This window comes from Macrobrachium rosenbergii, chromosome 6, assembly GCF_040412425.1.
Source record: "Macrobrachium rosenbergii isolate ZJJX-2024 chromosome 6, ASM4041242v1, whole genome shotgun sequence".
Classification (NCBI taxonomy): domain Eukaryota; kingdom Metazoa; phylum Arthropoda; class Malacostraca; order Decapoda; family Palaemonidae; genus Macrobrachium; species Macrobrachium rosenbergii.
In genome coordinates, this window is record NC_089746.1 from 39,784,012 (window position 1) to 39,801,511 (window position 17,500).

The window sequence follows — 17,500 nt, forward strand, 5'->3', positions numbered from 1 at the left end:
ATTATGAAGATAAGAGTAGACCCAGGTTGTTGAATACTACAAGGGCTGTTTTGTAATGTTCTATTATTTTCCTCGCATACTGTGAGTTTTTTTTCGTGGTGTTATCTAATTTTGAAGCCGATATTTAGATTATATTACAAGTGATCGAATAGCATGAAAGTATGCATTGGAGTCATGAAATTTCTGAGAATTTTCTCTCTCTCTCTCTCTCTCTCTCTCTCTCTCTCTCTCTCTCTCTCTCTCTCTCTCTCTCATTTCGTCTCGTCTTTTTGCGTCATTCCAAGGCCTGCCATAAAAATACGTTGGTGAATTGACTCTTATCAGATCCTTCCATCAAACGCGGAAAAATTAAAAACAGAGATCTATCTAATATGCGGATAAAGTTTATTCGCTTCCGCAAAGACATGCGTGAAATAAATACTGTACATCATTTATGCAATAACAGAATGGTAAAGCAATGCACATATGTATCATTAAAACAGATCCTATTCTGGCATAGAGAAGCCTGACACTGGTCGTATAAATTAAAGACTTTCTAAGTATTTAAATCTAGGGCAAACACAAAATTACAAGACTGAAATGTTTCTATCTACTTCAAAGCAAAGATGCATGGACAAGCATTCAAAACTGCTATTATATATAATTCACTTCAATGAAACACAGTTAGGGCGCTGCTGTAATTCTCTTTTCGGAAACGGAAGAGGAAATATTTTTTCCTTCGTAAGTGGTGTAACACATGGGCAATCTCTTGAGGGCTCGTACAAGAAAAAATTACTCTCTGTAACTCTAAAAAAACCTTAGTGACTAAAGCAAATTCAATAACAGCAAAAACAATTCACTAACTAATGAAACCCAAAGTAGCAATGAAAATCTCTAACTAAACCCTCAGAAAACTAAAAGGTCAAAAACTCTGACACCCCCTCATAAAAACAGTAGTTCTTACAAACCTCTGTCAGGTCTGCGAGACTGAATCAATAGCAAGACAAAAAAAATCCCAGTGAATAAAAGAAAACTGAAAACCAGGTGGCTCTCTAAGCATGGGTGTCAAAAAATCACCGTCGAAAGGTTACTGGACCAGGGAAAATGCTTGGAAGCCTGCACTTCCTACAATAGGTTCAGTGAAGGAAAACAACGCATCTAAAGGGCAGTTTGGGTTGATAAGGTACTCAAGGATGGGTTAAGACAGTCGGAGAGAGAGAGAGAGAGAGAGAGAGAGAGAGAGAGAGAGAGAGAGAGAGAGAGAGAGAGAAGCACTGCAAACACAGAGGAATGTCTGAGTTCTATTATTTCATTAATGGCCTTGGGACTCACTTGATGACATGCATGCTCTTTCCAGAAAAAAGAGGCAATTCGTGTGAAGAGACAATTACCGCGTGATTATTCTTCTTCTTCCTTGGCCGTGTACGAATGTCATCGGGTCACGTATGATTTCATAAGAGTATTGCTTAATGAGGAACCTTATGGTATGCGAAAGCTTAAAAAAACTGGAAGTTTGCTAATGTTCACCATGACCGCATTTATGTTCTTAAATGACTTTATCTCGGGCAATGATGAAGCATCCAAAATCGAAACCATTATCATTTTGTGATCAAGCATATGCTCCGGACTCAATCTCTGAGAATCAATCTTATTTCTCGTATTTAGTTATAAACATTTTACTTTGTCATGAAGACGTAAATCATGAATGTAGTTATTTAAATTTTCGATAATTTCTTCAGCGGCGTATAATTTTTGTATGATTGTTCTGACAGGGTTCAAAACGGCCCGTGTTTCTTCTACTTAGATTTTTCATTTAATGATCCCTAATTTCTTTTTTTGCTTTTAAAAATTTCAGCGTCATCATAGGAACATCAATTACTGTTTCTTGCGATGACTGTCAAAGATAAACGTGATAGGTGTAAAGGTGCTCTCCTTATGGATTTTTTTAACACAACCTCAAATAGCTTCATTTTGGAAATAAGAAATGAAAACAGCAGGCCTTCTGGTAAGTCATTAGATCATTATTTCTGATGAATAAGTTTTATTTCTTCCCTTATTTTCGTAGACATTCAGGTTTGTTTCACTTAATCTGTCTTGCCATGTTCTGGCTAAACTATAATTAATCATGTTAATAACACGAACAAAAAGGAGCAAAGACAGCAAGAAACTTGATAACAATAAAAAACACTGCCCAGACAAGACCTAAACAAAAGTCGAGTTTTGCAAGTCATGCTTATCAACCCGATACATAACAGGGCATTTAGCTAAAGCTTTTCTGTTTTTTTATCTGTTGTCCTAAAACCTGCAAATCACCTGCAGTCGAAGCGCAATAACCTTGCAGTTTGTGTTTAGCGTCTACACCGATCGCCGTGAGCGTGCTGTGACGTCTCCGGCAGTTCGAATCCCGTTGAGGAAGTGTTACCAGACGTAACACGGGAATTTGTTCTCGCAGTTTTTTATCCTCATCAAGTTTTTTCAGACATTACTCAAGGACTGTGCGTGTGCCTGATTGTCAGCGTTGAACAAATACGAACAAGTAGAGGGACCTTGCAGAGGGTGGGATGTGTATGTGCTGCTGGGCGTCACAGCCTACTTGTAATTTTGGATTTGTATTGTGTTACTTTCCCGTAAATAAGCTTTGTAGGTGTCTGAATACTAATTTATTTTTGCGGCTTATCCCAGTGTAATAATCTACTTACAAATCGACTCCATAACGATTTGAGGACAATCTTCCGGCGTCAAAATCTACTTAAAAATTGATTTCCATAATAATTTAACAACAGTTTTCTAATGTCAATATCTGTTTACAATTTTATTTCATAATGATTCAGTGACAATCTTCCGACATAAAATTTTCCTATCAAATTGGTTTCACACGATTCAGTGTTGGTCTTCCAAGGTGAAAATCTGTTTAATGATTCATGCCACAATGCTTCACTGATGACTTTGCGACGTAAAAACTTATTAGAATAAAGAAAAATATCATGCAGTGATTAAACAAAGAGGAAAAAGAGGCAAACGGGTTTGCGATGAAAGGAATCATCTGTAACGATCAATGCGACAGGACTAATAGGTTATACTCCGCATAATTATAGACTACGTGGTAACAGCGCCTAGAGACTCATTCAGTCTTGTATCTCTCTCTCTCTCTCTCTCTTTCTCTCTCTCTCTCTTACTCTATCTATATTTACAATATATACAATATATATATATATATATATATATATATATATATATATATATATATATATATATATATATGTATGTATGTATGTATGTATGTATGTATATATATAAAATAAAAATATATTGTATATATTACATATACATATGTAATATATACAATATATATATATATATATATATATATATATATATATATATATATATATAAATATATATAAAGAGAGAGAGAGAGAGAGAGAGAGAGAGAGAGAGAGAGAGAGAGAGAGACTGATTTCATCGAACTGGTGTCATATCTGGACCCAAACACGCAAGCCGACCTCGATCTTGATCACTTCGAGAAGAAAATACATCACAAGGTAAACATTGTGTGGAGATAAACACTTTTATGTGACTCTGAATCAAGAGCACCAGCTGACAGCCAAGAAGGCCATTATTATTATTCCCGGGGAAAAATCGGAGGTCACCATGCGCCGTGACCCCAATTTTTATGGTTTCTTTGGAGTGCTACGCGCCAGTGATCGTGACTATTCTGGTGCCTCTCATTTCCTCCTCAGGTGGGCACATGCCCGGGAAAATCTTCTGAAGGCCGGAAGTGATTACCCAACTCCTTTGGGCGTAAAAAATAAAATCACGATTCTAATCTATCTTATGTTCTTCACGTCTCTACGTAGTGTAGAATCTGTTGCCATCTCTGATTTATCAGCAGTTTATTCGTGTCAGACTAAATTCATGAAAGAAAATATCTTAACGATATGGTGGTTATTGGCAACCTTCTCCACCACCATGGGTGCCAGTGACGTGAGTTGGAAGACCTTAGGCACCAGAGCCCAGAGGTAGTGGTAGACTGATCCTTGGGTAACGCAGAACAACTTGTCCACCTTTCAGAGCTCTGCTCGTACAAGAATCTGTAGCTACTCTCGTTTTCTTTGGAATTTACGAGACTGAACTTCCTTCGTCAGTCCGTCGGGAAACGAGAGTCCGGTGTTGACTTGGTCGGACCTGCAGTGGTCTCCGCGTGAAATATTCTCTTTGAATCAAAATTGTTTCATCGTGATAATTAAAGTCAAATATTTCTATCAAAATCCTGGTATCTGCAGGGCTTTTACCTTAGTTTTATTTCATTTTGAAATAGAAGTGTTTCATAAACTCTGTGAAGTGTTCGCGTTCCATTGTGAGAAGTGAGAACTATTAGTGAGAAGATATAGATCAAAGGAGACGCGGAAGTGAAAGGCGATAACATATTCCACTGCCCAAATAAGCATTGCGTCAATATGCCGCTCAGCATCACTCTTTTTTTATAAGTGAGAAGGAGAAAACAATTCGGGAGTCGGGGACTATATTAAAGAAAAGAGTAATCGAAGATTTTCCTTCATTTCTGGGAGAAATTCTTCAAGTATCCCGAAGCTCTTTTCAGAGTCAAAATGAAGTATGTTACCGATGGATATTGGTGGAAAGGTGAGCAGTGATTCTCTCTCTCTCTCTCTCTCTCGTCTCCCAACACGTGCAGACGCATACATACACATATACCTGTATACAAACATACATGTATATATAAATAAATATATATATATAATATATATATATATATATATATATATATATATATATATATATATATATATATATATATATATAATACAACACAAGTGCATGTTATACTTTTCTGGACATGGATATACAAGTGTATTAGACATAGCCTCAATCGTGCATTTTTACTTTTAAAACTTCCATAAGCAAAAGAAGTTGAATGAAGACCGTGGACCAGCAAGTTTTGACTATTCTTCGTCAAAATAACTCATAAGGTATTTGATTGCATTGCTAACTGTACATTTGCATGAGAGCCCACAGCAGAAGAGCGTACCCCCGCCAAAAGATCAACGTCCTTCACTTCAGCCAGGGACTTCGTATGAAGTTCGTCCTTGATCACTGATTTTTTTGGGCAGGTAATCGCACGCTTCACCAAATATTGTTTCATTTTGTCTTTAACACCAAAAATGACAGGGAACGAAGGACTGAATAACCTTTGTATCGCGGTTTTTTTTTTTTTTTTGGTACACTTTGATGGTTTCTGGAATGAAAACTTTAAATCTTCGCCGAAATCAAATAATGACTTAGTCATTCAGACGGGGTCATCTATCTAATGCTTTCACTATGTTCCACTAAAATCCGCTCAACCATTCTTCAAATATCTTCTCGTCACGCAGACGCACGCATCACGCAAAGGTGAAATCATTGCCTCTTACGTTGGCGGTCTTAAACGGTGCTTTATCTGAACAATCATGATCATAAATGATACTCATAAATTATATAAGTCATGGTGATTAAGAATAGTAACGAAAGGGCTAATTTTCCAATAAAACTAACCAACATAATCTCGTTACACTGATCCTGGAATGAGCATGCGCTTGTCCGACCTTGTGGTAATACTAACTCCGACCGCATCTAGCCATTAATGTCTCGAACATACGTCAACGGACTGGTTAATTTGCAATTAGCTTTTTTCTTGATTTCATGCCAGTCATTAACCTTTTTTCTGGAGTATATGGCAAGAGATGGAAGGTAGAATATTGCTAATCAATCTTCGCAGAATGCAGTTGCTCATTATATAAATATGACTATCAAATGGTATATGTACAGTATATATATAAATATATATAAATACACATTATATATATATATATATATATATATATATATATATATATATATATATATATATATATATATATATATATATATATATATATATATATATATATATATATATATATATATATATATATATATATATATATATATATATATATATATATATATATATATATATATATATATATATATATATATATATATATATGTATGTATGTATATATATATATATATATATATATATATATATATATATATATATATATATATATATATATATATATATATATATATATATATATAAAATTGAATAGCTTTCTCATACGTGAACTGGTTATACATATATACATATATGTATATGTATTTATCAGTTCATGTATGAGAGAGCTATCCCAATCCTAAATAAATGCATATATATATGTATATTTATATATTATATTTATTTATATACATATACCATTTAATATATATATATATATATATATATATATATATGAATATATATACACACAGATAGATAGATATCACCTTTGTTTCAAGCCCTTATTATTCCGATGTGCCTCATAAATTTTTCGGTACAAATCCGTACCTTGACTATTTTCTATTATCTACTGCGGTTTTATCATTACAAATTATATTTTATTTCCTAGATATCGGGTTCGTTTTGTATATTTTTCTAACGTGTTGCCATACAGCGCGTCTCTCTCTTCCCTTCTCTTTCTCTCTCGTTCATTTACATAAAGTTGCTTTTAAAACCTCCGTCATTATTACCTCGGAAAAGACTACCATTATCATAATGATATATGAACCCTTCCATTACTTGAACGGCGCCTTGTTTTGCGATATAACGATACGTCCAGAGATTGTTTCAATATGCCGTACTTCTGGACTATCTAGTCTTCAAATTCATGTTCCCCTGCCCTTTCTTGTGCAGCAAGAAAGCATTTACAGAAACTGCCAATATTCTGGCATGGAATGTAACACGGACTATCATCTTTGTAAATGTTAAGAGCTAATGAAATTTCCTACCACGGGATGTTAGTTCTTGCTCTTAATTTTTTATATAGAAAGGTTCCTTGTACAGTTTTTATCATAAGCACAGGAGGTTGCTGGATTTTACATGTTTTTCCAGTAACATCTCTCTCTCTCTCTCTCTCTCTCTCTCTCTCTCTCTCTCTCTCTCTCTCTCTCTCTCCCCGTCAGCTTGTATGTTTGTCTGTCTCTGTTCCATGGAGACCAATTCATCTGATGAAAGCATGTGTAATTTGGACAAACTAATCAGCGTTTTCAACTTACCTTGGTGATCCCCCTTTATCCTTGGAGAGGTTAGTGAACAGGTAACGATTACCGTCCAGATAGCTTTTAAGAATAACGTTAAACACTGGCATTGCTGTTCCCGATCAGTTGTTGATTGCCTTCATCTCTCTCTCATATCTAATAATGCACTCTCGGCATTTCCTAGAATTTTCTACGAGTCTTGGATGAGGTTTTGCAAGCAGACTATTCTCCCTACATGTGGTTTCCTTTCGTTTAGTAAACTGAACTGGGTTTTCTTATTCACCTTCTAGATTTGTTTTGGTTGACAGTACGTAGCCAATTCCTCTTTCGGTGCCTGATGGTGTTTCGTAGTTATCTGTTGCCCTCCTTGTTATTTTCCTCTAATTTACCAATACACTTTCTGGTTCCTTTCGATTTTTCTTTTCGTAAGTCATTCTCTTCTTCTCTTTACATATAAGCTCGGTTCCAGTACCTCTTTGTGTTGCCAGAAGCTCATTATGCAAATTTCGATGGGATCTCAAACTGTGACCGGCAAATACCAGTTAGTTTCGGTATTTCAAGGTAAACATTTCCTCCCTTTCTCTTCTTCTAAGCTCCATTTCTCCGGCAATTTGTGGTTTTGCGCATTAAAAGTAAACTGTATCAGTTTTTACTAAGTTATTCTCGTGATCAGTGTTAAACTGCAGACGAAAGAAGCTGGTTGTCCTTTCAAGATGCTTCATGTATTCTTCTCCTGGGTCTCAATTAGATATCTGTGGAACCACAGCCATTTTCGGCTCAGGTATTGGTTCCATAATTGGAGGTTGTTGCGGGGACGGTTTCTCCTCACATTATCCTTTCAGGCCTACAATTAAATCTTTTGTATAACATAAGTAAGAGCTGCTGTTTCCATCTTTGGGTCGATACAATTCCGTCTTAAGTCTCACTATTTGCATACCTTGCCTGTATCCAATCCTGCTTGGAGCCTTACTCTCAAGAGTTTGTTGATGCAATGCTCCATTGTCTTAAGAATGGGATACACGCCAAAATCCAGTGAAGACCTAAAGAATAACGTCATTCTTAAGATCTTGATTCCAAAGTATCGTGATATGTAGAAAATGTGAACACAAGTTAAAATTCTTAACCAGTCCTTTGTCAAACATACCTCTAGAATGTTAAAATAGTTTTGCCTTTTTCTGATCCATCAGCATTATTTCATTTCACGTATGATTCCGAATCAGGTTCGCTATCGAACGAAAAGAGAAAATTAGGGAAAGTATTATACTATTATCACAACAGTCACTACAAATAATAACAATACAAGTAGACTAGTCGTGGCATTCTCTCTCTCTCTCTCTCTCTCTCTCTCTCTCTCTCTGTTTGCCTCTTTATGAAGTCGGAGATAGATTTTTACTATTTTCCTCGCTCAGTCTCTTTATTATTGAAAGGTTAATAGTTGGCTAGAACACTGGTTACAACTTAAGTTTACTGTAATACCTCGCACTGCTAAAGGATTCGATTTCTTAATTATCAATCTTTTTTTTTTTTACTTCATTTGAGCTTTCCCATCAAAGTAATTTAGTTCCTATATGAAACAAGAGCCTTCATCCTTTTCGGACCAGTCTTCTAAATCAATTCAACTCATTACCAAGGTCAGTATTTTAACTCCTGAGGAGGAGACGTGATGTACTCTCTGTGAACTTTAATCTGTTCACCGCACATTTGGCTTCATTGTATTCGTTACATTTCGATACTTGGCTTTCAGCAACGTCCTGTCTCCAGATTGTTTCTCCTTTAAATCAGGGGTTTCTCTCCCAGTTCTTGATTTAAGTATTCGGTTGTGCATTGCATTAGCAACACCTCCAGACTCAACCCCCAACCATCGCACCCATCCACACACACACACACACACACACACACACACACATACCAATGAATTATGTAAAGCCGAAGCTGAGGCATTAAGCAGATTGCATAACTCGCTGTGTTGTTCTTAGCCACGATGTCAAGCCTCTTTTCTTCTTATCCTTGTTTAAATATTCATTTGAACTTTTGTATCATTTTTATTTTGAATTTTAGTCATCACAGATAGCACTGGTGTGGAAATAGCTGAAGATTATCTCTCGGGTTCCAGTGAAAAGCTTTCTAACCTCTCTGTGTGAGCGCTGCGTTTATGAAGGGAGAAGTTCCTTCGTCACTCGGAAATCCAAATTTGTGCTGACACTGGAATAATAAAGCTTAGATTCCATATTGCATGGTTAGAAAAGTACGCAAATGATAGGCAAATAACTGCAGGCGAAGAGTAATTCTTTGCTTGTATTTATGAATAATCATTATGGCCATTAGCAGAAGTCCTTGGAAAGATAAATTTCCTTCTCTGCTGTTTTTTATCTTCTTCTGAGGAAAGTTTTACTTTTTATCTGAAGACTTGAAAAATAAGTGTCTTTCCACTTTAAAATAATTTATTTATTTTAAATTAATTTGTTACTGTTACTAATAAAAGCGTGAAAAAGTGTTATTAGGTACAGAATACAATTACGGAAATATCCTTCAAGTAAGTTAGTCCTAAAGCAATAATTTTTACCATATAATTATTCAGCTCTCTATGTTATTATGGGCCAAGTTTTTGTGTTAAAAAATGGATCTGATTACTTAAGCGGAAGAAATAAAGACTGTGAAAGGGCTGAACACCGCAGACAAGGTTCCACTTGCCACAAAAACTTGTCCTTTTGAGCAGTGGTTTGATGACTGGTGCCACGGATCAAGCTCTCTTGAAACGTACATCCAGCGTTTTATGTATTATCAGTTGAAAGGTAAAATATGCTTAAATGGTTCATTGTAAGAGTTCAGGGATATCAGAAATTCAAATTTTATGCTCTTTGTTTCTTTCGATGCCGGTCGGTAGAAGCTGTTTTATAAAGAAATGCACTGAAAACTTGCGATAACTTGGATTATTCCACCCAATTTAGTATGCTATTAAAAAAAAGATTTACCAGACATTTCCTGTTAAGATCAAGGATAAAGTGTGAAAGCTCGTGTTCATTATCGAGGACCTTGTGAAATGGTAGAAAGACTTTCGGTAAACCACCAATTATTTTGGTGTTTTAATAAATAATGTCCACTGAGAGAAACGTGGCCAGAAAATTACCCGGAATTCTGATGTACGTTGATGCGTAAATCTAACGGATGTAAGTTATCTTTTCAGTGTTCTGTTTACAGTGTTAACATCTCGATACCATTTGAAGGCTTCTAATGTAATTTCCAAAATTTTCTAAAAAAAATCGCACAGAACAAGACTTGCTGAAATTCCAAATTTGTGTAGAACTTACTAGTAAGGTATTTGTTTACTTCCAGGAGAGTTCGTTCCTACCATGTTTATAGAAAAATACGCCTTTATACGTTTCGAACAATAGGAGAAACTTCTCAAATTGCCCAGGATTTGCGACGTGAGTTATCTGAAGTCAGATGAACCGAAATTACATAGCAAAATCCTTAAATCCACGCGAAAGCATAACTTACAAGACTTAAGAATTCCAGCATCTCTAGAAAAATCAGAACAGCGATGCTGCCAGGACTGCAGTCTCGCGTATGACCATGGCATTTGAACGGAAATGTAGAATTAAGCACACAAAAAATGAACGGATAAATACATCGTAGGAAAGACTACAACTGTACTGAATGTCATGATCGACTTTTTATATTTAATGACTCCAAAATGACTGCGTTTTTCATCCCATAATGGAGGGGGAACGACGGTAGGTGAAATTGATTTCAATCGCACTTTGCCACGGTCTGTTTCGTTACCGTTACGAGATGTGATTGATCACCACCTCTGTAGTTTTAAAAATACATGTGATTTTTTGTACAGAATCATTTACAAAAAAAAAGTAAAAAATGAGCCGAAGTTTCTTCGACGCAATCCAGTTTTCTGTACAGCGTATAATACTGTAGGGCCCATGAAACTTTCCTATAGCGTTCACAGACGCATGATAATGGGTAATTCTAACCTTAAATAAAATAAAAACTACTGAGGCTAGAGGGTTGCAATTTGGTATGTTTGATGGTTGGAGGGTGGATGATCAACATACCAATTTGCAGCCCTGTAAGCCTCGGTAGTTTTTAAGATCTGGGGGCAGACAGAAAAAGTGCGGACGGACAGACAAAACCATCTCGATAGTTTTCTTTTGCAGAAACTAAAAAAAAACCCACTTGCGTAAGATCGGGAGATAAAGACTAGATTCACTTCCGGAGTCTGTCAGGGTTGCCTTCCTTGCCTCAGTGTGCGAGTTATAGATCCCAATTTTTTTTTTTTAAGTTCCCGCATTTTATATATGGAATATCTGATTTTTTTGCATATTATTTTCGTAATACGTGTTATTCACTATGGACAGCTGGGTTAAGTAACAGGTAATTACAATTACAAGAGTTGTTGGCTGCGTACTTGAATGCATGTCACTGGATTTCTAATCTACGTTTCTATAACCAATGTTACACTTGATTCACAATACGGTATATAGCATTTGACATCCAATATGCAGACAACACACACACACATATATACATATATATATATATTTCTAATACATATACAAATACATATATATCTTTGAAATGTCTTTAATTTCTTTTTCATTTAATCTGATGGATAATTTCGTTTCTCTTCGCAAACCTCGAAGACCTCTCAGTCATTCACTTCCAACATTATTATTATTATTAGTATTATTATTATTATTATTATTATTATTATTATTATTATTATTATTATTATTTGTAGGAGAGGGGGTTGCGGTTAAGATAGCGTTCTCGGTAAATCGCTGGTGTGCGGGACAAATCTGGTATTTTAATAGAAAGGTCAATAAAATGTGATCGAGATATTCTGGATAGGCTATAGTTGCGGAATGAAAGTAACCAAAAACCAAAGAAAAAGGGAAAAAAGAGGGAGGTTTCGAATACCTACGGACTTAAAGATGCGGAGGAGACGGATATAGGAAGAAGTGTTTATCTCACACCTATAAAACGCAGTCAGGCATGACAACGTTTTAATGGCGGTGGTGTAGCAAATGGATTGACGGTTAACACCTTTATACAGTCATGTCTATTGATCAGAGGTAGGTCAAGTTTTGTTACAACCGTTTTTAATCTCGGATGAGGATTAGTAATAAAAAAAGGTTTTATGAACTTCAGTATTAAATTTTTGCGTCAGACAGAAACTTTGTTGAAAAGAATAACGAACGCAAAAATACAGAAAAGATAACCCGTGGTCTTGAATATCTAGTTAGACATGAATAAAAAACTACAACTTAATATCTTTCAGAGCCTGAATCACATCTGTGGACGAACATTGCCTCTCGCTTTCTCTCTGTTCCCCATGGCATTCATCATGCGTTTCCTGTCTTCTTACAGTGTGTCAAAAAGACACGCAAGTCATTGCTTGAAAGATATCCGCTAACATTTTTTCCATCGCCTTAACGTAGTTGAAATGGATCTCTTTTGCCTGTCATTATTTTTCCTGTATAAAATTAAAATATCCTTCAACAATGTATATATTTCTTCCTCTCTTGGGGGAAATGCAAAGATAGGTTTTTCAAGTATTTAACAACATGGTTACGTTGTCATTGTTATTTGCATACAGAATCTGACCTGCGTGAAGAGGCTTTTAGAGAAATTTCCATTTGTATTGTGTAAGAATTCGGTTTATAAAAGACCTCACCGAAACAATGCTGATTTAGTGGTCTATGTTTAGTGTCGATCTAAGTATTATTTTTTGAAAATGTAAGAAATAAGGAAAAAGAAAGGCTGTATGCGATGTTAGATCGCATACAGACTTTATATGATAATTAGCATATAAAAACTCACCAAATTAGAGGAATGCTGTTCAACTAGAGTTGAAGGGCACCGACGGCCACGTGTTAATCAGGTCTCTGTTGGTAGAATTCACTCCAGTGGTCCACAACAGGCCTATTATCCCCTTCAACAACTGACCACACCTAATGGCCGCTTTTGGACGAGGGCCCGTGCTAGGAAAAGTCCGGCTTAATCTAGGCCTCCCATCGGCAATGCTAGAAATTCTAATGAGCTAGTTCAGTATTCCAAAATCCATAAGTGTGTCTGTAAACTATAAATCCACAAGCAATGAAAAAGCTTTTATTTTACTGAGAATTATTCTTATCCACAACGAAACAAACCCCTTTTTAAAGACAGAACTTTTTACGGTCAGTTCCACCTAAGAAACGTCAAAGAAACGTGATGCCTAACGAAGCCTCTTCCATTTCAGTGGCGTGCGTGTGGATGAGCCTGTTAGTCAGCGCGGCTGTCTCCTCGCCCTTGCTGGGTCCTCACATCATGAGTTTCGACTCAGTGTCGCCCTTCACCGAGTGGCAAGGCCCCGCGCAGGAGGTCGTTTCGACCGTCGGGAACCCCTTATTACCCCAGACAGCTGGAGAAGCGGGCGTTGGGGCCGGCCCCACAGGCAACATCATCAGTGAGTGGCGCTAGTTGTTCTTTCTTTCTTCCTTTTCTTGTTTTTTTTTAATTTCTCGCTTGTTTTTTTTTATTTTGTTTTGTTTTTGCTTCAGTGTTCGTGGCTTGTTGGAATGATTGATCACATTGCATATATATTTGAAGTGTATGATTAATAGATGCAGTAATTGTGAAAACACTGTAAATGGACATGAAATCAATATAAATACAATAAAAATCATTTTCTTGCATAATTTAGTCTATCTTTTTATCATATCATGAAACAGTAAATCTTACATTCGTTCTACGGAGTTAAATGTATACTGTAATAAATACTTTTTATATATGAAAATTACACAACATTCATTTGCGTGTAACTATAAAAGTAAAAAGTAAAGTTATTTAATTGTATTTTTTATCAGAATTTCTCTCTCTCTCTCTCTCTCTCTCTCTCTCTCTCTCTCTCTCTCTCTCTCTCCGGAAATACTTAGAATGTAAAGACGATGCTCTTTTCATTAGCAAATATCTCAAGATTTTCAAAACTTGCTTAATAGAATGCACCATATATCTAGAATGATTGTACTCAAAGCAAATCTTAGAACACAGAGGTAAAGAAGACGGAATATGCAGAACGGGACAAAAATAACATTAGATGGAGAAAGGATTAAAGGGGTTGAAACTTTTAAATATTTAAGAAAAATGGTATCCAGTACATGTTTTCTGGAGACCGAATTTCGTAAAGGACTAAAAAAGGCAGATCATACGATGGACAGTGTGAATACGATTTGGAAATAAAGTAGACTATAATAGCAAACGAAAGTAAGAGTATACCAAACTATAGTAGGTTCTGTATTGCTAAACAGACATGAATCATTGTAAGACAATAAAATTAAATCTTAACGATTTTGTCGAATTGAGAATAAAGCTTTATGAAGAACATTAGGAGTCAGATGGTACAGGATAAAGTTTGGAAATGACATCATGAGGGATATTGCGGGAGTTCCATATGTACTGTAGATGACATAGTGATGAAAGGGAGATAGAGATGGCTTGGATGTGTCCTTCATACAACCTCGCACAACCCCAGGGAGAATAGTACGCGATAGTATCAGCCGCGATCCTGTATGCACCAGAAAAGCTGAAATACCCAGACCTGCGGACAGAGTTACAAAATGATTACAGGAGGGAAGTTACGGAAGTTTCGTAGGTAGATGACTCTGATGAAAGGGGGATCGAGATAGCTCGAACATGTCCTTCGTACCACGTCGCACAGCTCTTGGAAGATTAGTACATGACAGTACCAGCAGGGCTCCTGTGTTTACCAGGAGAGATGAAAGACCCTGACCTACTTAGATAAGAACTGTGAGAAGTGAGAGTGGAGTTGAGTGAAGATAGGTGGAAGATAAAGCACACGAGTGGCAGAACTTCAAAGAGGCCCTGTGTATCACGCGGCATTGGAGGCAATGATTTTGATAATTAATAACTTTTGAATGCTATCTTATTTTCTTTTCAGGGGCACCCTGCGTGGTTGGCCGAATGGATGTGTCTGGATGCAGAGTACCATTCAACTTCCCTCAGAGAATGTTCAGAGACAACCCCCAACATTACATGGGAGGACAGGTGCGCTGAGCTCGCAACTGCGTAAAACTTTTAAAGGAATATCTGTTTTTTTTTTTTTTTTTTTTTTTTTTTTTTGTAGAAAGAAATTTTTGTCTGCAAATAATGCTGATGTTGTCTAAATACCTAGTATTTTCATCCACCCAGTGCGACAGTGATGCTTTTATCCACAAAAAATTTCAGTGTCCTGTCTAAATGACTAATATTTTCATCCACAAAACATACCAGTGTCCTGTCTAAATGACTAACATTTTTATCAACAAGAAATGTAATGTCTGTCTAAATGACAAATATTTTCATCCAGAAAAAATTTCAGCTTCCTGTCTAAATGCCTAATATTTTTGTTCACAAAATATCTCTATGCCCTGTCTAACCATTTAATTCTTTTTAGGCTCGAGGTGGTCCCCTTCCCGGACGGAGAATAGGAAGGACAGGGTTTCCTTCAAGGCCTGAACCAGAGACACCCGAACCAGAGAGGGTTCAGGACGACTGAAGAGGTCATCATCATCTTAATGATTATTATTATTATTAATTTCTCTTATTTAAATCAGTTGCCAGAGCCAATGACCTCAATTTCCTTTTTCTTCAGTTTCCTTTTTCTCCATTCCAAGTTAATTTCTCGATTTTGCTGGCAGTTTTATACATTTAATTACTGGATTTATTGTAGGCAAAAGTCCTTAATTCTTAACTGTAATGATGTTTATTCTCTCTCTCTCTCTCTCTCTCTCTCTCTCTCTCTCTCTCTCTCTCTCTCTCTCTCTCTCCATTCCCAATTACTTTCTTGATTACGTTGGAAAATGTGTAGATTTAATTTAATGATGGTTATTGTGTCATTTACCACGGCCCTCTCTCACATCTCCCCACATCCCACCCCATCCCACCTCTTTCTCTCTCTCTCTCTCTCTCTCTCTCTCTCTCTCTCTCTCTCTCTCTCTGGTCCCCAAGAAGTGTTCACAAAACTTTCTAGACCCTCCTCCCAGTAAAACTCGGGGGAACTGAATATTTGTTACCAACGTTGTATCCACGAGATGCAAATGTGATAATCTTTATTACCAAATACTGAGTAAGACTGACAGAAGCAATAAAATGACCATTTTCTGTACTGTAAGATGTTTATAAATTATGTTACAAACTAGACTGTGGACCTTATGAGTATAAAGATTCGTTTGTTACCAAGAATTGACTGTGAATGACCGGTGTTTTGTACGTAGAAAAATTAAGAAAAATAAAATCACATGGTATATCATTTGTATATCATTCAAAGACTAGCTGCACCTTCAAAATAACCCCAGCAATATAACCTCTTGAAGACAGGTGACATTGTCTTTCAAGATGTCATTGTATTGCACTTATATTCATTAAGGACAAGCTTAGTGTTAGTTACTAAGGTTCTATGAACGCAGTTTAAATGCCTGATTGGTTTTGAGACGTCAGTACAATTCTAAATTCTCTGATGTCAGCATATTAATAAATGCATGATATTCTTATGATAAATTGTTTGGAAGTGACCCTCAGCTCCATATTTGTTTACTCACACCATAACTCATTAAATAATGAAGAGACCTTGTCCAGCTTTACTATGAATGTGATCATTATTATATTCTATTTTCCTTGAAGATATTTTATGGCCTGAGAGTTGTCAACAGTTTTTATATAATGAAGTCCGATGTTGCGCGTACTGTTGGCATATGTTTGAGACTTCCAGTCCTGTATATAGTGTATCAGGAAATAAATGAAACAGAAGTGTTTCTTCTCCGTACTTTTCGTTATTCTTCTCCCAGTTTCTTAAGAAAAAAAGGCAGATATATAAAGATAAGCCCCTATGGAGTTTAGTGCCTTTTATTGGTGTTTCCAAAGAAAATCCTACACTGCGCTTTACCTTTCGTCAAGATTTCGAGACCACGTAACCATTAAATAATGTTATCCACTGATGGACCGTTGTTCAGTAAATTTGATACATCGCTGGTCGGTAGATTAGCAAAGTTGCGTCTGACCAAAATTGGATAAGACACCACCAAGGAAAGGCAGAAGCCGTCAGAACATAAGCCCTCTAAATACCCACGGGGCAAAGGGTCAGGCTAGCAACCTTAGCCCATACATGCTTGCTAAAATCCAGAACGGTTACACCTGGAGCAATCCCTTCTATGGGTGAAAAGGTATATGAGGAAATAGATGAATAAATAAATAAAATAAATATAATATATATATATATATATATATATATATATATATATATATATATATATATATATATATATATATATATAAAATATCTGACAGCATGACTGAAGTGGATTTTTGTAGAAAGACATAATGAACATGACTTAATAGACTTAAGCATGACTGAAGTATT

General features: G+C 36.2%; 2 protein-coding genes across 4 annotated transcripts in view; one reads left to right on the forward strand and one right to left on the reverse strand.

Annotated features, from left to right (window-relative positions):
* Positions 1-17,500, reverse strand: part of LOC136839464 (uncharacterized) — a 134,892-nt gene that overhangs the window by 46,354 nt on the left and 71,038 nt on the right. The window lies entirely within an intron of this gene.
* LOC136839465 (uncharacterized) lies at positions 3,971-16,865 on the forward strand. Its single transcript, XM_067105537.1, has 4 exons — positions 3,971-4,620; positions 13,346-13,552; positions 15,044-15,150; positions 15,539-16,865. Exons 1-4 carry the CDS (start codon positions 4,587-4,589, stop codon positions 15,638-15,640), a joined length of 450 nt encoding a protein of 149 aa, XP_066961638.1. The 5' UTR covers positions 3,971-4,586; the 3' UTR covers positions 15,641-16,865.